General features: G+C 36.7%; 1 protein-coding gene across 1 annotated transcript in view; it reads left to right on the forward strand.

Moving 5' to 3' along the window:
- MYO3B (myosin IIIB) overlaps positions 1-23,455 on the forward strand; it is a 206,031-nt gene that overhangs the window by 21,063 nt on the left and 161,513 nt on the right. The window contains exons 3-7 of the mRNA XM_032989705.2: positions 6,291-6,474; positions 7,985-8,119; positions 11,539-11,643; positions 11,906-12,005; positions 15,652-15,728. Of these exons, the coding sequence (XP_032845596.2) occupies positions 6,291-6,474; positions 7,985-8,119; positions 11,539-11,643; positions 11,906-12,005; positions 15,652-15,728 (601 nt within the window). The remainder of the gene's footprint in view (positions 1-6,290; positions 6,475-7,984; positions 8,120-11,538; positions 11,644-11,905; positions 12,006-15,651; positions 15,729-23,455) is intronic.

Genomic DNA, 23,455 nt, shown 5'->3' on the forward strand with positions numbered 1-23,455 from the left:
GTTTGTATATTCAACAGAGACTTGTTCTGTGCACTGAATTTAGCAGGAGTGTTTTCAGGGTTCTATCATATAAATAATAGAAGTTCTATTCCTGATTGTCTTACTTTTCTCTTACGTTGGCCTAGTGAAATGATGTGATCAGTTAAATTGTAGTTCTTTTTGTTTGTAAGTTGTATAGCATCAATAACAGCTCTTGAACATACTTTATCCTTCTCCTTCATCTCCTTCCATCACTGACCTTTATCCCAGAAAGAACTATTCACATCACATTCAGCAGTCTCTCTTCCTGAGACCAAATGAGAACAGCTATAGGATGGTGTGTTGATGGATTCTTTTGTATGCTTAATTTCAAGATATTGACATCTTCTTTGTTTTAACCTAGCCAGTGAGAAACAGCAGGAGGAGACTAGCAAAGGAAGATGTTCTGACTATTGATTTTCTTGTGCCTTTCTCAGTGGTTCATTAATTCCTCTAACAATTGCTTCTTAGGTAGCTGTCTGGGTGTGACCATTACTAGCCAGCAGAATAGGGGCTGTCATGGCTGGGTGAAGCCATAGCTGATAATGTCAACTTTACCTACTAAATTCTTCTATGAGTTATTTATTTGGTATGGAAGCAGTATTGAGCTCCCTACAAATAGTGAGATACCTGCATTTTGAATGTGACTTTTTTATTCTTCAACAGTATGTGTATATGCCAGAAGAGTATAAACCAGCTGTTTCACAAGAGAGTCAAGAGGGGTTAGACAAAAAGAACATTGCAACAGTTAGCCCTGTGCATGAATTCTTCATGTGGAAACAGTGTGTTAAATTTTACTTCACTAGTATTGACTAGTATTGCTATTATGTTCCTACCAGTTATATTAGATTTCAAAACTGTCTAATACTGTATACCGTGACTGTTAGAAAGCACCAGAATGGAGTGAGGCTCTTACTAATTTCAAAACCTCTACAGATGTCCTGTTTTACTGTGAGCTAGAAAAGGGTGTGTGTTGGAAGACAACAGGCAAATCACTGTTGTGTAGAAGTTGAATAAGGCATTACTGAAAATAGAACAGTAATTGTAAAGCTATTTCTGGCACTGTTTTTTTTTTGCTTATGAGTCCCTCTTGTCCCTTTAAGTTTTGAGTAAGATAGCTGTGATAATAAATCTTAAGAAAAAGTTTCTGATTTAATTCCAGAAGTAATTATCTCATTAAAAAATCTTCATGTAGTTACTCTATATAGGGCTTGGGGTTTGTGTTTTGTTTTCACAACATAGGTGAATATCACAGTAGAACTTCTAGGACACCACATAATTTTCCAGATGGCTGTTTTGAGACTCTTCGGAGCCATGGAATACAACTGGAAGGCTGTAGTTCACAGAGGGAAAAACAATTTATGTGTTGTCCGTAACTCATATTTCTTTTACATTATCTTTTATTTTAAACAATACTGTAGTCTGTTTGTCTTAGAGATACTGTTAAGGGGTGATAATATGCAATCATTGACTCTAATGTTGACCTTACAGAGAAATATTTTATTTAAATGTAGATAAATCCTATTTGCTCATTTTCCTGACTGCCATCTAAGTTAGTCTGTCATGCCTGGTCTGACTTAATTTGTTCTGAGTGCTAAAGGTTTTCAAAATAGAGAAATCAACAACTAAAACATCAGTGTGTTATCAACATTATTCTCACACTAAGTCCAAAACAGCAATGTACCAGCTACTAGGAGGAAAATTAACTCTTTCCCAGCCAAAACCAGGACAAGGTGATATGAAGAAACCCATAAAATTTACTTTAATGATGGAGAATATCTCTTTTCATGGATAAATGGAAGAAACCCTATCAGTGGCTGAAGTCTGTTAATAATTTTTTGTCTGATGCTATTCTTTGTCTTGGGTGGTCAACTTTTACAAGATTTATTTTAAGTTACTACATTATCTCTGCTTTAAAAAAACAGTCGTGCTGTTTGACCGTATTTCAGTTTGAGAGCAGTTTGACCGGACTCCATCAAGTTGTTCTTGCTTTTGCTTTGCATTCTGTCTCTTTCCAAGTACACAAAACAGGGTTTGGTAGACTGCTATGGGTTTATTGATAGCATGTAGTCATTCCTTAAATAGTGTAAGTGTGTGGAGTCCCAAATAGCTTTGTGTAAGTTGTTCCCCATCCAGTAGAGTTAATTGCCAATGTGTAATTTTTCAGCATCTGGTGTGGGCTATTATGCTTGCTTGCATGGAACAGATTTAACCACTGAGAAGTTTTCTCCAGCTGGTGGCAGAAATCATGAAATACTTGTAATCAGTAGGTCTCTAATAGGTTGAAGCTCCCTCTGGGGAAGGCATCTCTGTTTTTCACAGCTAGAAGCCACTCTCTGTACATCATTTCAAAGCCCAGATAGGTGTGAGACCTGATGTAGGGGGAGTGAAAGGAGAAAATTCTTCCTAAAAAATTTCAGCTTCAGCATTTTAGTGTAAAGGTCTTCTGAATATGGGGTGGTTGTAAAAGTGGTTGCATGCATATGTAACTTTTCTCTGTAGAAACAAAAAGTAAATGGCAGCCTTAAAAAAATGGCATTTTATTTTCTGAAGCTCAGCAAATCAGAAAAGAGAGAAAGTACAAATTCACTTTGCAACTTCAGCTTTTTCCTTTAATGTTTACATGGATTGAGAGCAGCCCTGCGGAGGAGAACTGGGGAATAGTAGTGGATGGAAAACTGACTGTGAGCCAGCAATGTGCTGGCCCAGAAAGCCAGCTGTGTCCTGGGCTGCATCAAGAGAAGTGTGGCCAGCAGGTCAAGGGAGGGGATTCTCCCCCTCTGCTCTCATGAGATCTTACCTGGAGTGCTGTATCAGCTCTGGGGCCCCCCAACATCAGAAGGACACAGACCTGCTTGAGCAGGTCCAGAGGAGGCCATGAAGATGATCAGGGGGCTGGAGCAGCTCCCCTGTGAGGACAGGCTGAGAGAGTTGGGGTTGTTCAGCCTGGAGAAGAGAAGCCTCCAGGAAGACCTTATAGCAGCTGTCCAGTACTTAAAAGGGGCCTACAAGAGAGATGGGAAGGGACTCCTTATCAGGGAGTGTAGTGATAGGATGAGGTGTGATGGTTTTAAACTGAAAGAGAGAAGATTCAGATTAGATATAAGGAAGAAATTCTTTCCTGTGAGGGTGGTGAGGCCCTGGCACAGGTTGCCCAGAGCAGCTGTGGCTGCCCCCTCCCTGGAAGGGCTCAAGGCCAGGTTGGATGGGGCTTTGAGCAGCCTGGTCTGGTGGAAGGGGTCCCTGCCCATGGCAGGGGGTTGGAACTAGATGGTCTTTAAGGTCCCTTCCAACTCAAACTATTCTATGATTCTATGATTCTATGACTTTGTCCTTTTTTTAAAAAATAATCCAGATTTTACAATACTGAAGGTAATAACAGATACTATTTTTTTGCTTTTTTGTGCTGTAGAACATTCTCATCTATCATGGGGATGTCATAAGGGTTACTATGTTGTGTGCAGTGGGCACTTACACAGCTGTAGAATCTCATTTAGATATGTATTGTTTGAGTTCAAGAAGAGGCTGGTTTAGTGTAAGCAGAAGAGGTTTATGGTACATATTTGGTACATCTGATTTCTTGTAATGCATAAACATTCTGTCTGTAAATGCTGCCTTGTTATCACAATGCATAGAAGTGCTCACTCACTAAAATTCTTCTTCAGTCCTCCATCATGACTCCATCTGTAACCATTTTGTGTTAGATTTTATTCTGTCAACATTGTCTTCTGGTATAAAGAAATGTTAATGTATTTCAAAAATTTGGAGATACCATTTTAATGGTTGCTTATTAATTGGAACAAAAGCAGGCAATGGCACTAGATTGTTTTGTTTTCAGGAAAAACATATTTATCCACAACAGCTGCTTGGAGGGAGTCATCATAATAAATATTACATCACTACAACGAGTGCTGTGCATCATTTTCTGGACAATCTGTGTGATAGGGTAGTTGTTGTAGGGACAGTGAAGTAAATATCAGACTTTTTTTGGGGGGGTGGGGTGGCAAGGTTGCATCAAAGCTGTTTGCAGTCTATTATTCTCTGTTTCTTTGCACATGAACGTCTGTAGCATTTCTCCTAAAACATTAAAATCACATATGTTCAATATGTGGTGTTTTTTTTAACCTGAGATGCAACTGTTCCAATTTCTGTTTGTATTCATCACCACCCCCCATGCTGCAAGCAAACCTTGCTCTTAAGGTTGGCTTATCAGGAGCTATCATGTGGCTGCTGTCTTCAGTGCATGTAGTACAGTCTGTTCACTGATTTCAGAGAAATTTTTCACCTGACCTGCTTCTCTTCTGAGGTGCTAACTGTATGTGTTCAGAATATTGTTCTTCATTTGCAGCATGTTGTACCGCATCCAAGTAGTGAGAAATTTAAATTATTGACCAACAATAGATAAATTACATTAACTCTAGCATTTTTTTTCCCCCTTCCCTTCGTTTTCCTTATTTTCTTTGTCTTTTTTGGTCAAGAGACCAAAGCAATTTGCTATATTATTTGGCACTGTCTTTGGTGCAACTAACAACTACAGTTTTAACCAAGGAGGGAAATAGAGGTATTCTCTAAATGTGCCTACCACTGTTTAAAAAACCATTATACTTCTAACCTGATTTTAGCAACAGCCATGTTTTGTGCCTGCTATATGTTAAATTACTTTAGCAACATGTAAACATTTTGTCTTAGGGTCTAAAGGAATTAAAAAATTTCTTTGGAAAGGAACAAAGCATGCAAGTGAGTTTAATACATATGCTTCCAGTCTGCATATTGCTATACAGACCTGCACTGCATGTGAATTTGCACACAGGTTACTTTCTTCTCTATCATGAACAGAAAGCACAATTATTTCTTTAATTAGACTGAAGAGCTGCTGCTTCATTCCTTATTAATTTATCAGTTTCCCCAGCAAGGCTCACGTTTCTTTCTGACTACATTTCTCATGCCTGATAGTTGTCACTGATGCTGGAAATGGTGAAGAGGTAAATGAGACAGCAGGTTTTTAAAATTATTTCAAGCAGGTTTGCAGGTATGAGATATGCTTAGAAAGAAATGGCTCAAACAAAAAAAAATTGAAGTGTATGTTTAAGGTGCTAGTCAATTCATCTCCAAAAATCAAGAGCTTATGCAGTCAGTGATGGTGGTGTCTTCAATTGCTTTTGTCAAGATCACTTGCTTATTTTTCTCCTTTGGTTTGTTCATGGATCTCAGACTTTACATCTCCTAGTTAAGTGTACAGGTAGCTGAAGTGGTCTACCTACTGACAGCCACCAAACTGGCAAATAATATTCTTTCCTAGATAAACCATAAACCAGTCAGCTGCCCTAATGATGAGTTATATAAGAAGGTTATGTTCATCTCATCTTAAACTTCCTATTTCCTTACTCTAATTCCAGTTCAGGGACAAGATCTAGGCTCTCACTACGTGAAATGAAATCCTAAAATGGTATTGTCATTTTTCTACTCACCAGAACATGCCATCTGTGTAATTCCAAGGGTGGGAAGGAGCCCTTTGCATAGGCTGTAGTGATCTATACATCACTCAAGAGTGTTTAAGGAAACAAGTACCCTGACCGGGAGATCTGAAGGCAGAGGGGTAGTCAGCCCGTGTAGCTGACCATAACACACTCTGACTGAAATACAGAGATAGAGACAAGTGCAATTGTTGAGAAACATCTCCAGTGAATGCTACCCCAGTGGTATACCTGTTGCCTCTTATTAAGTTTGTGTTTTATGATACCAGCCAGCTGAGTCTTAACTTTTATTAAATTAGTTATACATAACCCTGTTGTAGATATATCAGATACGATGAGGTGTTATACCTACTGAATGCCTGTCTGGCAATTATCCAGGGGGCATTAGACAAAAATATGTTAACAGCATGATAAGGCTTTTTAATGCACAAGAAATAGGGCCTCATTTCATGAGCCATGTTAAACCAATTGTGTAAAATGTCCATTAAAAGAGCATGAAGTAGAGGGAGGGATCAGATTTTGTCAGAACTTGTTAAAATCTGTTCAGAATGATGTAGTGTATGGGGCAACGTTTGAAGCAAATAATACGTACGGCAATGTAAGTAAAGAGAAGTGGTCCCCAGAGTTTTCTTTCCATTCCTTCATTTAGTGATCTTATCTTTCTGTCTGGTTTTCAATTGTGATTCTATCTGTTTTATCAAATTGAGACAATATTTGATTTCATTATCATCATATCCATTCTTTAGTACAAAGTTACTTAGAGCTTCCCACAGTATGTGTGTCTGCTTTGTTTTCCAGGAAGCCATTGTATGGATTGTTTCAATATAATTCCAGTATGATTGGACTAGAATCATTAGCTGATCCCTCGGATATCTGGGAAATTATAGAGACTATTGGCAAAGGCACTTACGGTAAAGTCTATAAGGTTGCCAATAAGAAAGATGGGAGCCTGGCAGCAGTAAAGATTCTGGATCCTATCAGTGTAAGTAAAAAATATTAAACTGTACCTTCATTGTTAATTTAAAATAATTCTCAAACAGAGTTGAAATGTAAATTAAATGTGTAAGGTATTGAAAGTGTCCCAAAGGGAACAGTTTTGCAGAATGCATTGACAGGAGTTTGGTGCCAGCACCTGGAAGCTGCAACTTACAATTTCATCTTTTTGTATGTTATTTGAAGACAGCATTTACCTAGTTTCTTTTTTTAGGTCTATGTAACTCTTCTGGTACAAATTTAAATATCTGTACTTGGAGCATGTAAATTATAAGAAGGCACAGAGGCATTCCTCTTACGGGCATGCTATAGCAGGGAAAATACAAGTTGCTGTTAATCTTAATGTTCTTATTATATCTTGTGTACTTCCTAAAACAATTACTTTTCCCATCACAGAAGTACTGTGAACTTTAGCATATTTTATAGTTATCTTTTATAAGTTGATAATATGCAAGACAATAGTTAAGATAAAAACAGAAGAAGACCACAGCCCAAATTCTCAGAGGTAGTTCTGTTCCAGCTCCAGTTTTAGTGGGTATTGAATGTCTAGCTCCCCTTGAGAACCAAGGCCCGAGTTTTCAATGGAAGATTTAATTGGCAGCTCCTCAAGTTGAATCAAGCTGGAGTTTGATCATGACATTGGGGCTAAAATACTAAAAAAAAGTTGTGTTTGTCATCTACCACTACTGAAATTCATCTTGGTTTTCTCTTGTATAAATCTGAAGAAGGTAATAAATAAGATGATATCCTTTTTAGCAAAATGCAAAAAAAGGAAAATGCATGTAAGAGCTTAAGTTTCTAATAGTCACAGTCTGTGCAGAAACAAAGAAAGATTTAGTGCCTAGCTACTGTTCTGAGTTGTGGCTTGTGTGCTGATATTAAACAGTATTTTGTAATTGTCATAGAATTCTTTAATTAACAAATATTTAGTAACATTTGCTTATTTAATGAGTTTTGTTTTGTCTCTCTTTAATTATTTCTGGTGTATGTCTTTTCCTCATAAGAATGTCTTTGTTTTTACTGATGTCCTCTTTGAGGTTTTGTGAAATTGTTCTGTTTGGTCCCATCTGATGACCATAGGAAAAAGAATGAATCAAAGGTTCATGTTTTTACATTTAGCTTACACAGTAAAAATATGCATGTTTAAAAACAGGTTAGAAAATAATACATGCGTAAATTTCTTATTTAGACAACTGAGCAAAATTGAGTATAATTTTTACTTTTCTGTTAAGTATATTATGCACTGAAAGAATACTTGAAAAACAATGGCTTGCTTTACACAGACTTCACATTTCTGGATCTAAAAAAAGCAGAGGTGGCATGATTTGGTGTGGATTAAATTTACAGCATTGTGTGGGTACTTTCACCTGCATTAAAGGAAAACCATTTAAAAGTACAAACTAAGTGAAAAATAGTTATTTTTATCCATGAGGGGTTGCTCTTGCTTTGAACAGACTTACTGTGTTTATACATTCTGTATGTTTTTGTTTTTTATTTAGGATGTAGATGAAGAAATTGAAGCAGAATATAATATTTTGCAGTTTCTTCCCAATCATCCTAATGTTGTTAGATTTTATGGGATGTTTTACAAAGCAGATCAATATGTGGGAGGACAGCTCTGGCTAGTACTTGAGGTAAAGACATTTTGATAACATTACATCTTAACTAGCAAATGTTGTTGGGTTTCTGGTTTTTATTGCTAGAAGAGCCACAGACTTTCATGATTCTCTGATTGGGACTGTTAATCAAAGGACTGGTGATTGATGATGTGTGGTAGCCTACTGTTGAAAATCACATCCAAACTTGAAGTTTTTTTAATAGGGAATGTCCTTGCATTTTATTTCTGTTCAAGTTGCTACATCCTGCTTCCAAAACAGGCAAATAATTTTAATAAGAATGGTTATCCTTTTGATAAGAATGCATTGCCTAAAAACAGCTTGATTTTTTTTTCATGTTGGAGGATACACTAGATAAGGAATTTCTTTAAAATTTTGGAGAGCTCAGGCTGATGAAGTAGTAATATGGAGGCCAGTTAACAAAAATGCTGCCTATTGCAAAAATGAACAGAGAAAATCTATTGGGAAGGTCTGTTTTATGGTAATTTGAAGCTACAGGCTGGTTGTTGTTGAAAACCTAGCAACAGAAATACCTTCTATTTACTCTTCTTATTCAGTGGCAATCAGTATTGCTGCAATGAAAAATGTGTTTTGGTGGTCTTGTTGCCAGTTAAATGACTGCTAAAGATTGTTGCAAGATGAGGATTTCTTCTAGATGTTTTCTAGGCTTAACTGATCAGAACTTTGCACAGACTGATGAGCAGTAACAGACCATTCAAGCATTTCTCTCTGTTGTAATTAGATGGGTGAAAGTTAGCATTCACTTTTTAATTACTGATCATTTTAGAAATTCCACTTTCTGTTCTTGAATAGTGACTGAAATCAGAATTGGGAATCTTTATTTCCACTTTAAGTTGTGGAATCCCAGCAATACATCTGACTTCTACGTACTACAGAATTACGTAGCTTGAATGAAATCTTTTGGATGTGTTCAGTAGCTATCAAAAAAGGAGCTTTAGTATTTATCTTTTGGTTCTGTTTTCTACTACAATAGAAAACATGCCTGCTGGCTTTGTGTTGAGTTTGGGCTTGGTTTCCCATGTGTTTTCTTTTTTAACACACATGTAGCATATTCAACAGATACATCACATGTATTATTTTGTAAAGCAAAATTTTGTAAAGCAAAATCATGACATATTCTATGTAAAAAAAATGAAGGTAGTATTTGAGAGAGTTAGGTGTTTGTACAGACCTTATCAATTAAGTATGTCCATTTCAGGTGTGTTTTGGTGCACATAATGTCAAATTTCTTTAAAACTTTGAATAAAAAAAAATGTGTTTGCCTTGTACAGATAAATTTATCTATTTATCTAGGCAAACTATTCCTTGCCTTGGAATTTACATGCAAATTTATATAAGCATAGCAGTTACTTTTTATATTATAAATTAATGACAGTTCTTCAGTGAAAGGGAATATACAAAGTACTCAGACTTTGATCCCTGAGTCTTTGATGGAATATATTCATTGGATGTGTGAGTTCCAAAATTTGTAATAAAAAGGTGGATTTTTTTTTTTCCCTTTAGGAACAATTGTGCCATGTTTACTCAGTACAGGCAGGACCTTACTTCAATAAGTGCCTAGGATGAAGAAGAGTAGGAAAAGTGGAGACTTTAAATATTTTTATGATGATGCAGTTCTCGGATAAGTGTAGCACAGACAACTGTAAAGCAAGCTTCCCTACTTTTCCATCGAAATGTCCTTTTTTAAAGGTATTACCATTAGGTAATTAGGTATAAAGTAGTAATGAAGTTTACAAGTTCATTTAGTCCCAGATCTTTGCTGACTGTCAAGAACAGTGTCACTGAGAGCAACAGTAGTGTTTGTGGGATATATTTATTTTCAGAGTCAGTCATTCATTTAACACATGCTACCAAACAGCTGTCAGTCTGTATCATTTTTCAGTCACAACCAGCTTGGGTGGTTTTTGAAGTGAGGGCATACTTTTCTACTTTATTTGCAAGCTAGAGATAAGTTTAGTACAGCCTGTCTCAATAGAACATTTAGCACAATCAAAACAATAAACAAAAATCTTTGACTTAATGGCTTGTCAGCAAATGGCTAAGCATGGAAGGAAAACCATGCACTTTCTCTTGTGAGATGATAGCCTCTTGTAAATACATTTGATGGTTCATATTGAGCTGAATGCTCCCACCCAAATGATTAAAATAATAAGAATAAAATTCCTTACTAATTAATTAAAAAGTAAAGTAAAATTCCTGCGGAGCTCATCAATGTTTGCAGGGATGATATTTTGCTTCAGGAATTTATTTACATAATGGAAGTCTTATTTATCATGTGATCTTGTCCTTTCCATGAACTAAACCTTTAATATTAGTGGACTTTTTTGATGCAAGGGACGTTAGTAATAAATGAAGGAAACTATCGACGTATCACAGAAATTATTTATTGAACTGGTACACAGTTCACAAAAGCTATTTGAGAGATGCAAAACTTGAGAGCTTGTGGAACGTCTGATTTCATGCCATTCTCCTGATTCACGTGATAGTATTTTTGACTTAATACTGATAACGTAAAATGAACTTGTGTTGAAATGCATGTGATTTCTGTGTGGCAGAGGTGATGGTAGGGGTGCTTGGTACAAAAAGATGTCTAGAGGAGAAAATTCAATGAAAGAAAGGCAATCAATTCTCCAACAATTGTGAATATTAAAGAAAAGGACAGAGAAAGAGGAGAAAGGAAAGAGGCGAACAGCTGCTTAGAAGACTGTGGACAGTAAACTAACAGTGTGGGTGAAAATGTATTTACAAAGATTCTAATTTTACTTTTTCTTTTCCTCCTTTGATGTATGGCAGCCCATTAGTGGGAAATGCTTGCAAGAAGCTGCTTTTCTGGATCAGAATGTTTCATCTCAGTTGTTGGCAGCACATGCCATCAAATCTGAGTATAGAGATATGGCTTCTGTCTACTTTATATTGCCTGCCAGCAGGAGCATTGATGGAGTGAAAGTTTAAAATGACTGTAATTTGTTGCCTCCCAGTTATCAAGAGCATCAATCTTTTCTGTCTGGCCTTTTCTTTGCACAAAAGCAGTTTTTCAAAAAGGCAATGCATGCATTATTGTGAAAATACTCAAATAATGTAAATTGGACTTATAAATCCTCTTTTAACAACAAAATACAGTCCTGTTTATAACGTTTTAATTTTTAGTTACATTTTATAAATTACACTTTATAATATTTGGTTTTCACTTCCCTCCTCCCACCCAGGCTGCTGTGATTTATTATTAGCATTGCTAAAAAAATATGCTCTAAGGTGGGGTGACAACATAAATAATTGTAAGGTAAAAATCTTGTTGTTCTCAGACTTGTGTTGTGGTGCAGTTTTGCACAGTAGGTGTTTACAGCCTAAACAAGTATATTCAGTAACGGAGGAATTGTCTTGCTTTTTTCCCCACTTGCAACTCCCCCCCTTCACAGCTGTGCAATGGAGGTTCTGTCACAGAGCTCGTCAAAGGCCTGCTGAAGTGTGGCCAACGGTTGGATGAAGCTATAATCTCATACATTTTATGTGGTGCTCTCTTGGTAAGGAGGTTCATTGGGCTTGTAATGACAGCAGAGGATGCAATTTACTCATCTCATACATATAGTTCCCATTTATAAAGTATGGTAATGTTGATGATATTATGTGGGCTATTATAGCAGCAGGGGTTGTATCAAGCATGTAATCCAGTGGACAGATGTTTCCATAGAGTATGTGCAGATTGTCTTCATTACATTCCCTAATAGTAGGGTAATTGTTTTTAAATAAGGGAGTAAACTTATTTTTGTTACTGCTGGTATATAGGGCCTTCAGCATTTACACAATAACCGGATCATTCATCGTGATGTGAAAGGGAACAACATTCTCCTGACAACAGAAGGTGGAGTCAAGCTCGTTGACTTTGGTAATGACCACTTCCCATTTGTTTTCCTGATACATGAAGTTTAGTCAAAGGCATCTGTTTACTTTCCCCTGGGAAGACAGAATGCCATAGTAAGAGACTTTTTCAGAAGGATACTCAGAATTATTTTAAGAAGGAAAAATGGAGAAGGAACCTGATGCAGCAAGAATCAAAATTCTAACCAAAAATCAGGAATAGACTTTTAATTTAAAAGCTCACACATAATAATTTAATAATTAAAAATAGTTCTGAAGTTGCCATTTTATTTACAAAGCTCTTTTGCATTTCACAAGGAATGTCAGTTTCAGGGCAGTTGTCCTCCTAATTTAAATTTAGATATTCTATCTTTTGCATATGAAAAGGAAACATTCTTTTATCTGAAATGGCTTTTGCTAGCCTTAAGCATATTTTTTCCCTCTGAGCAGAAGGGAAAATGGTCCCTTGGGTCCAAAACCTAACATCCATTTAATTTGTGATTATTACTGTTAGATTTGAGTATTGCCAGTCTGGAAACATCATAAAGAACAGGAGAGACAGATAGATAGTTAGATAGATAGACAGGGACTTAGCACTAGAATTTAACTCAGTTCAGCAATTTTTTTTACCCTTTAAACATACACTTAGTAAAATAAGGACATGCTCTAGTCTCTCAGATATGTATGCAATGGAATCGACAATTTTATTAAAGGTAACAGAAACAGATTAGTAGTAATATGATTTACTAATGAAACCATATAACGCATAAGGTCATCACCATTGAGAATAGTGTTGTGTGAATAACAGATGTTTGTTTAGCAGTGCATGAAGATAAAAAAACATTCACAAAATGAATGTAGTGTAAATTGGCATGCCAAAAAATTCTGCAATTTTTTTTTTTAATCCAAAAATGCTATATTTATGCAGTGGAAAAAAATTAATACTGATGTTGTCATGGTATTATAAATTTAACATAAAAATCTATTGAAGATGCTAAAGATGGGAAACAGGAGACTTTAGTATCTGCTAGGGACAGAAATTCATTATATTGAATGGTAAAGGCAACAATTAAAATAGTGCTGGAAGAAACATATGGCTTGAAGCAAAACTTGGATTGAGTCCCTGACCTAGTACAAGGGAGGAAGATCCCTTCTTATTTGGGGGGAATTTTGGCAGTATGATCTTTGTAACTACTCCATTCTGGGAAAAGTTGGCTTTTCTCCCCAAAACAAAATGTTTGTATCAGATGTATCGAAGGCCTGCAGTGGAAGCTCAGCTTTGACCTCTGGCTTCCAAAGGCAGAGCAGCATGCTGCAAATCCAAGAGGCACATTCAAAGAAACGGAGAATCCCAACCTTTCTGGTGTCCCATGGGTATCTCTGATTCCACATTTAGATTTTAGGGCTTTTTTAAGTTACAATAGTAACACTAGAAAATTACAACAAACATGACTACCTTAGAAAAAGACATGAGTTAAATCTCTAGTGTTTCCTAACATGTGGTTAGGAAATGCCAAGAAATGCCCACATATCCATGGACATTTCTGACTGAAGAAGCATCAGACACCAAGCCTTCATTAAGTTGCAATTTTTTCCCTGTAGCCCACTGCCGCAGTCACAGAAATGAATGTGGGAAAGAACTAGGACTGAGTCACAGGTGATACTGTCTGTAGAACTGCTTGACTCATTTGTTGAAGAAAGTGGAAGATATATAGTGAAAAATGCAAGTAGTTCAGGAAGAGAAGGGACTCGTATTTCAGACAGTTGAATAGCATCAAATTGGATACTGTTCTTGATTCTGCTGGTGTTTCTCTGCAATGTTGTCAGGTCACCTGCAGCAAACTTTTTAGAAGTGGCAGCTCTGTTCCTCTTTTTCCTGATAGGCAGTTTGAAACATCTTGTCCTCCTTTGCCTAAGAGCTTTGTGTTCTTGAACTGCAGCTGAGATCTATTACAGCTCTACTTGAGGCATGTGGAGTGCCTAAAAACTGAAAAATCTCAGATTAAGTACCCCAAACCAGTGGAGGCTTTGGATATTTTTAGGTTAATCCATGGAATTAATAATCCTCTCCCATTTTGAAGGAATGTTAAGGAGATTTATTGTTTGATGAGAAGGGAAGGAAACATGTTAAAAGGAAAAGAGTAATTTAAAATTCAGACTAGGACTGGATATATTGAATAAGTAATGAACTCAAGTCGATGGAGATAAAAAAAATGTTAAATGACTACCTCTTCAGTGAATACTATCTATTCTGTCCACAGAATGAGACAGAATCTTTAAGAAAAATGTTACTTCATGTTCAAGGCCGTACATATGAATATTAGGTCACAGAAAGGATTACACAGATATCCTTAATTGAGGCTTCTTTTTTTTCGCCTTTATTGCATGACTTTACAACTCGCTTTTTCAATGTAACACACATTTCTTCCCTCAACTGCACTCGACAGCATGATATATTTGAATAAATGTTGGTCACAGTGTAAGTCGACCCAAAATGTCTGCAATTTATCATTCATTTATTTTCATGCTTGTTCACTCTCTCACCCTGTCTGCCTCTCAGCTTTTTGGTATTCTGAACTGTTTTGGAGTGTCCATAGATAGCAGCTACAAATTAAGCTACCTGAAGAGAGATCAGAGTTAAATTCACAGAGGCTTGCTGTAGGTACTAGCAATTAACTGTTTCACAGCAGTACTCAGGAAATCATTGAAGACTTGCAATCACACTGAAAAATGAAAAATAAATACAGAATTTAATTTTGGAGCCAGAAATCAAATTATTTAATTTATGAATTGTGAGTCCAAATTTCTTATCTATTGGCATCAGGCAACATGCATTTAGGTGTTTCTGCCCGTTTTTGTCTCTGGGTAATGCCATAGGAGCAGATCACTGTGGGTTTTGTTTTTAAACAATGTTAAGGTGAGATATGTTTTTAAGTCAGTACTGGTTTTGTGTCAACTTACTGGAATGCTCCTGAACTCTACATTCTACAGTTCAGTTATATGCTGACCAGAGCACAGAAGAAGATTTGCTGTGAAAGTTCATTCTGACTTGTTAAAGTTGATTGGTTTCACTCTAGTTCTTTCTTCCTTTTCTCAGCTGTGCTTCAGTAGTCCAGTCCTGGTCAGCAAAGCACTGAGGCACAGGCTTTGTTTTAAGCATGTGCTTAACTCCCTAAATACAAGCTGCAGTGTGAGCTTGAGCTTCTGTGCTTTTCTCAATAGGGAAAGATTTTAAAAAGTGCATAAATGCTTTGTTGAACAGAAGCCTCTGCAAATACTCTAGTGAACAAGTTTCTTGCCAGCAGTGTGCAGGGAGTAAATTTCTGAAACAGAAGTTTTAAAGTCAAGTTGTAATTTGAATAGTTCCTGTTTATACTCATGAAAACAGCAGAAAGGAGTCTGTGATATTTACGTTCAAATTGAATTTTTGAGTTTGAATGAAAGTGCTTCAAGCAGAGAGTCATTCAGAAAAAATCTCCCAGCTTTTTTGAATGAATACAGCAAGCTGAAATTAATCAAACAAAGAATTCAGTACAAATGCTGCACCTACTCTGGCCAGATGTTCTGCAGCTGTACTCCTAGGCTTGGGGTTTGTTTCCCAGATACTTTAAATAAACTGACTGAAATGACAACATGAATTTGAAGCCAAGTTTTTTGGATCTGTTTTATTGCAGGTGTTTCAGCCCAGCTCACCAGCACACGGCTGCGTAGAAACACCTCAGTGGGAACACCCTTTTGGATGGCACCTGAGGTAGGCAAACATTTGTATCTGGGTTGTCTCCATTCCTTGCAATGCACACTTTGTTGCCACTTCCACATAGCAGGAGAAAAGGGTATCTTTACTTCCCTCCCCTCTGCCTGTTTCTACTTTACATCTAGGCTCCTGTTCAGTAAAATGAGTGTACTATTAGAATATACAAAATGGATTTCTAATAATCTTCATTATTTTCTTCTCTGTAATGTTTCCATAAAAGTACAGATGATCTGCAGATAACTGAGGGTCATTTTGAAAATTTTATGACTTTCCAATCAAATACTGTATGTTTTGCTGTGCTTGTCTGTTCCTCTAAATACAGACTGGGTGTAGAACAAGGAATTCCCACATTCCTGTCTTGCTCTAGGACTCTGCAAAACCCTGACTCAATAAGTGACTGGGGACCTACACACTTAGACAAAGTGACTAGCATAGACTAAAAATGGAGAAAAATAATCTGCAGATGTCCTAGCCAAATATCTTAGACCATATTTTTACATACTACTCTCCTGACATAACCCTTTTTCTTCTATTTCATGAAGCTCTATATAGTTTTAACACACTGTTGAACAAAAGTCCCTTATGTACTTTCCCTAAATTCAGGGTGAAAGCTGTTAAACTTTGGCATCCCTGCTTTAAGAAACAAAAAAAAAACTTTTCTAAGGTATAGATTATGAAATTAAAAAATAAGGAAATAAATGAAATGAAAAAATATGGAGTGGTCTGCTTATTTGTAAGTTGTTAAACCTTCATAACAGTAGTAACCTCATTTCTGTTGAAGGCCATTAGACTTATTAGAATTTTGGGGAATTCAGGGTGAAATTTGCATCTGTTACAAATACATACAGGTCTATTTCTGTCAAACAGCTAAAAGTATCATGGAAACATTTGTGTTAAAAAATGTTATACTTTTTATACAGCTATGCCTGTTGCTAAGGAAGGCTGATTATAGCTGAGCAGAGAAAAGAAGCTGTTGTAATGGATTCCAAATTGATCTTGCACAGTCTCACAAAGAATGGTTGATATTTTACCATCTCCATAACAACCAGTTTACGTCACAAAGGAGACACAAGATACCTTAGAAACCACTGTTCAAGCATTATTTATGGAATCACCTTGGTTGGAGACATTCTGAAACCTTTGTAAAATACTCCTCTAGATAGTAATGGACATATGAAATATTTTATTGAATTTGGATTATTAGAAGTTATTTTTAAGGTACTGTTTTCTTGAATAATTGCCATCAAAGGCAGTAATCATATCAAATTTATTTTCCCATTCTGCCTGAAAATATTAATTCTCAAGGTAAAAAGTCAACGAAATAAGCAGAGATTTTGATCTGAAAGATTTTGACCTGGAAATACAACACACGTGTAACCAAGGTATGTTATGTGCATAGCATATCAAAACAGCAACAGAAGTGCTTTGAAGGCTTCCTGTTTTGAAAAGATTTGTCAAAATAACCAACCCAGTACCATAAGCATAGTAACTCATAGCACATTTGCATGTCTGTGTGAGCCACGCTGATCAGGCTTCATAGACGTACCAGTCTGCAATACAGCTGTAAGATGCTCAGATACCTGTTATGCTGTTGTTGAAATTGCTTTTAAATGACAAGTTGTGTAACACTCATGCTCAAGTCATTACAGTTGTTTTCTTTGTGTTCATATAAATGACATATTTCAACTGATGTTGGAGGTCCAATTTACCTTACTTCTGGGGAGATCTTTCTGATACTTTTAAAATGTGCAGCCAAGTTTTTATGTGAAAGATGAAAGATTAGGACTGCAGTAAGCTGAAAAACTCTGCTTGGGTAACAGTTTATTAGGAACAGTGTTTTCTAGATGAGACTGTGGTGAGATCAGTAAAAACTAGAAAAGCAACAACAGGTGCAAAAATATTGTTGCCTCCAGGTTTTGGCATAGGATAGAATCTATGTCAAATACAAAAATACCATAAAATAACAGGACAGGAAGGTCGTATTACTGATCAGAGAAATAGAAAGCATGAAGACTAGGAATATTATTCTTTTTTTAAACTGGACTTTTACTACCTGTGTGTGAAACATAGGAGCCTCAGTCAATGCATAAGGCAATCATGGGACCTCTTCTTATCTAAGGGTGAGAAAGATGGATTTAATCTGAAGGGGGAGTGGAGAGGGGAAATGAAAAATCTTACCTTGGAGGGAGTGGCTATAGGAGTGTTTCAGAGAAATGAACCTTGTGAAATGAAGCTGACAGGGAATATTTTCCAGGGTAAACCCCCAAAAAATAAAACCTGGAGAAGAATGATACGAGATTATTCAAGCTGACAGATAGGAATAACTGGTGGTAAGCAGGAGACAAATATACTGGAAACTAGAATCACTAGATCAGCCTGGTTCAGGAATGACCTATATAATGAGGAAAACCATTGTATTTTAAGATGAAGTTTACAGAATGTATCAAAGGGATTATATGGCATGGTAATTGCAACAGCAAAAATTCATAGGAAAATAGCAGTGACTGAGGGTGGCATAAAGGATTCCAATCAGCTCAGTGTTCTTACTGGCAGCAGCTTAACAGTTTTGAGTGACTCAAACATCTTAGAGAGCTTTTTTTTTGTCATGATGACTGTTGAGGCTTGTTTGGCAGCAATGGGACAAATCAAAAAGATATGTCCTTGAACATTTGTTGTGAGCAGACCATGTGATTAACAAACATTTTGCTGAAAAATGAAAATACAGGGACAAACTATGCTGTGTGGAAGAAACAGAAACTTGGCAAGGATGAGTCGGTTTGAGGGCAGCTTTAAAGTAGACTCCCTGAAAATCAATCATTGCTGTTTAACCTAATTAGGATTGTCTCACACTTACAAACATAGACATGCAGAAACTGGAACAATGATTACAGGCATGCCAAAAAAAGATAAATAAGGCAGGATAGTTTAAGTAGGGTGAATGTTTAAAGCTGCCTGTTGCCACACACTTAAGTTACCTAAAATCTGCTTCTATTATGATGAAATAAATTGTGTTGAATGCTAGCAGGAGGAATCAGATTAGAAACTTTTGAACTGAACTGCCTTTACATCTCTAGTTCTAAACCTTAACATGTCTTGTTTTCAACCTCCAGTGCAGAACTGAACAAAATTTAGTTCAAATAGAATTACAGTTTTCCTTTTTCCCAAATTTATTATCATGATTTATCTGGAAACTTGACTCTTGAAACAAGCTCAGTTAGAATCTGTACATATTTTCTTTGGCCCAAATCTAGTTTTAAGAACAGAAATAGAAGATACTTGAAGTCAGAAAGAACTGAAGAGATGCTGAAGGTACCTTAAAACCACAGGAAATACGCTCTTACATTTTACTGATAACTGCCAAAAAGTGACAATGGTGCATGCATACTTATGTCTTAAAAGGAAGATAATTAAAACAGTTGATCCTTCAAATAATTATATGTTGAAATATGACACATGACAGTAGGAAAGGCTAATTGGTAAAGGTATCATATGAATTCTGTAATAATGAGTTAATGAGTGGTAAAATCTTGGTTCTCTTTTGCTACTGATTTCAGAAGGAATTCATATGCCACAGTATGATTTACAGCTGTCTCAAATCTGTATTTTGGATATATGTTTACCATCCTGCCAAGATGAAGTAATGATCAGTAACACTGCCCCGGAGAAAACAGATAGGTTTCCTTCCCCCTGCTGAATCAAGGCATACCTTATCTGAGCATTAGAACAAATTTCTGAAGTGTTAGAGCAATAGGCAACTACTTTAAATTGTCTTTCTTTCTCCAATGCTCCTTTGTATTTTTTTTAAACTCTAAATTTGGTCATGTGTGTATGCAATAAGTCTAATCCTGAAACAATGAATAATATTTGCGTTGTTTCAGTACAAAGCCATGTCTCTGCATAATCTAAAGAAAAATCAACGAAACTGGTAAAAAAAGCATCCCAAAAATTAATTTGCATTAATGTAGTTGAAAATTACATAAAGGAAAATTCAAATTTTGCAAAGACTCACAGCACCTTTTCCACTGAAGTCAATATTCATTACAGTATTGGCTGTATTCAGGCCTTAGAATTTGGTCCAAAAAAAGAAAAAAAACCCCTTCCTTTTGGTAGGTTAGGGCTGATTTCTCTTATTTATGTCTGTATTGTTGGAGACATGAAAATTTTACCAAAAAATACATTTAGTAGTAAATACATTTCCTGTGTAGTTGAATACTGAGTTGGAAAAGCAGAAAAGCAGCATAGAAAAGATAAACCCATTGCTAATCTGGGTTTATGTTTTTAATTAACTCCAAACAAGTACAGTGATACATTCCCCTGAAACTATTGAATATATTCTCATTTTATCACACTTCAACCTAGCTTGTTTGCCAGCCCTTTGCTTACATCAGGGGACTCAAGGTCAGCATGCTGTTAATAGCTCTAGGTCTCTTCACTTTAATTCCTTATTAGCTATAATTAGCTCTTCTGATATACACATTTTCACGACACTTTTAAATGCCAGCTAAGCATGGAATTGTGTAAATGCTGATTTATTATGAACTATAGGAATCCACTGCGTAGTATAAATAGCTTATAGATTTCAAGAATGTATATACATTTACTTTTCTTCTTGAAAGCCATTTAAAAACAGTTGCACAATGAATCAGTATTGGTATTTTGTGATAAAGAAATTTAAGGAACTATGTACCTTCTCTAATAAGAAATTTTAAAAATATTTCCTTATAGCATCTTCCATGAAGATGTAGTAACTATTCTCTTACAGCTAATGATAAGATAGATTACTGAATTAGCTTTTACTAAAGTTGTGGGGTTTTTTTTCCTTGTGAATTACAGTAAATGAGATAAGACTGAAAACAATTTTCAAAAAATAACTGGTTGTCCTTAGGAAGAAAGTTAACAGATGCAAATGGAGAAAACTGCTTCTACTTTTACAGAATTTGTGTTTATCTGGCATCGTGATTGCTTAATAGTGAAATACTTGAAAATCTCTAACATCTAGTGGGTAAAAATAATAAATCCAAGAAATAAAAGGTAAAGATACAGAATGGTAGCATTAAATCATTCATAACCTAGATTTTTGTTACATTGTGATTTGAACAATTACTTGTTGTTTAACATTACTATATTTATGATAGTATATTAAGCCTGGGGTGTAAAGGAATTGCCTACTTGGCATACATTTTGAAATTATGTCCCTGCTTTCGGGAGGTTAAAGTAATGGGACACTGCAGTGTGTTAGAAATTATTATCAGGGAATATTAGCTGTACTCTTGAAATGCAGCACTGGGTTTGAGTGCGGTCCTGTAGTACATGTGGTAAATAGGTATAGTCATACCAGAGAGGAACTACTGCAGTGTGAATGTAGGAAGGTGGTGAAGGAAGAGTGGGAACCATTGCTCTAAATAGACAGGGCAAACTGTGTGGAGGTACTGAGGGACATAGAAGTAAATGACAAGGGTTTACAGCAGGTCAGTGGCAGAATGCGGAGTAGAATTAGGTCTCTAAATGGCTGCATATGATTAAAATGCCTGTGACTCTGAGATGCCACCTGCTGAGAGTCAATTGGCATGATTTAAACAGTTATCTTTTTGAGAACACATATCTGTAGGAATTGAATAAAGAAATAAAAGAAATAGAAGTTTCTCCTCTGTTTCTTTTTTCTCCCCACTTTCTTAATTTTCTGTGCCTCTCAAACCCAAGTTTTAGCAAGCTGCAGTAGTAAGGAGTTACACTAAAAATGTTTAAAGTCCAGAAGGAAAACAGTGGAATTCAGAAAACTGAACTGGAATACAGAGGTTTCTTTAAAGGAGATGACACATAAGAGAGGCAGAGCTCGCAGCAGGACAGCCCCAGCGATCTCTCCCTGTAGAGCAAAGTCTGGCAGAATGCATCGCCTCCTCCTCTGCCTCCAGGAGAGCTGACCTCCTCATGGGCTAGCATGGCAGGAGTGGGTTGAAAAGGACGTGGCAGCCGGAGGAAACCCCAGGGAACCTTTCCAGTAACCTTGATAACATGGCCATAACTTTGTGAAGGGATGTGGGGGAATATGGAACCAATTTAAATCACAAATTTGCTCTTTTTTTAATTATGTGAGCATGCGTGAGGGAAGGTAGGAAAGGAGGGAGGGCAAGAGGAAGTGAGGGAGAGATAGACGGGTATCACTTTGATCTGGATAATTCAGTATCCCTGGTGCTGCTAAATGCTATCATGAAATACCTTTTTTTTTCTTTTTCAGTGTATAGGAATTAGAACTGAATATTATATTTCCTATGTAGATAAATTAAGTTGGGTTACATAGTGTCAGGTGGAGCACGGAAGTTCAACTGGTTTATATAATTTGACTTGCATAGTTAGCAACTTTTTTCTCCTTGCAGCAAGGGTAACAATTTTGTGCCACATTCATTTTACATACGCAGTGCTTTTCAGCACTGTGCTCTCACACCTCATAAGCTGCTTAGTTAGCTACGTCAGCTGACTACAGCACTGCCTTTCTTCAGGAGCATCAACCTTTTTAACTCCAGACTTCTTTCTGCAGGTGGGTCACCAGCACTAATTGTGTAACAATTGTCTCCAGGTAGCACATCTGTGTTGCTATTATTGGTATTGTGTATGCTTGCAGCTATGCTTTATATGTGCACTGTATATACTGAGGCAAAATGAAAGTAAGTTCTTTTGCTTCTAATAATTCTGGGTAAACATAAAAGGGTCTGATGTATTTTGCTTCAGCTAAACATATGTAGAGCTTCCTCTCTGCTCACAAGTCAGTATGCCTACTGTACAAATAACATCTAGTTCTGTGTATTACCTGTTTTCCTTCTTTTAAATCCACCTGTGATCTACTTAAGGGCTTGCTGAAGTTCAAACAAGCCTTTGCATTGAATTCAGAACAAGTAGAATTACATCCTTGAATATAAAGTCTTCTTCTCAGGATGTGAATCATCTTGTGTGTCTCTGTGAAGATTTGTATTTCTGGAGAAGTAATGTATCACACAGAATGCCTAATCACTCACTGGTTTCTCTGAATTCCCTCCAGTTAGTGTCACTGATTTGTTCATGTGCCATCTTTGCCAGTCCAGTGAATTCCGCCCCCACTTCACCCTGTCCCAGTGTGACCCTCAGCACAATTAGTGTTGACAACTGCCATCATGCTGTCTGTTTCTCTGTGTGGTGTTTAGTTCCTTTCCATCCTACGGCAGCGTGGCTGGGCATGAAATCATGATGAAATTACAACTAATATTAAAGGTGACAACCTGTCTCCTTAGCAACCCGGGCCATTGTGTACACATAACCAGCCCATGCTGAAATTAAAGACGTGGTGCTTATTTCCATGGTGTTTATTGGCAAATCTCGAGATTAACTGCATCATTCCCTGAAGCACTGGCATGAATGTAGTGTTTACAGCAAAGGAAACTACCTCCTCTTTTTTGCTTCTACAAGCAAGGGAGAATTTTGCTGGATATAAAATAGGTACAGATGTGATGATGTCTTTGCACAAGGTAGAGAAAGGAAGTAGCATTTTCTTCAGTTTCAGATCATTTCTTCTGGTCTCGCTGTCTTCATGCCCCACTGGGCAGAGCAGGCATCAGCAGTGCTGAGAGGCACACTCAGCTCCAGAACTCTGACCGAAAGAACAGATGTTACAAAAAAATAAGTATCTCTGAGTTCCTGATAGGGACAGACACATAATAAAAGACAAGCTAATGGCATTTTTCCTTTTTGTATTG

Source organism: Tyto alba, unplaced genomic scaffold (assembly GCF_018691265.1).
Source record: "Tyto alba isolate M040663 unplaced genomic scaffold, T.alba_DEE_v4.0 Super-Scaffold_7, whole genome shotgun sequence".
Taxonomy (NCBI): domain Eukaryota; kingdom Metazoa; phylum Chordata; class Aves; order Strigiformes; family Tytonidae; genus Tyto; species Tyto alba.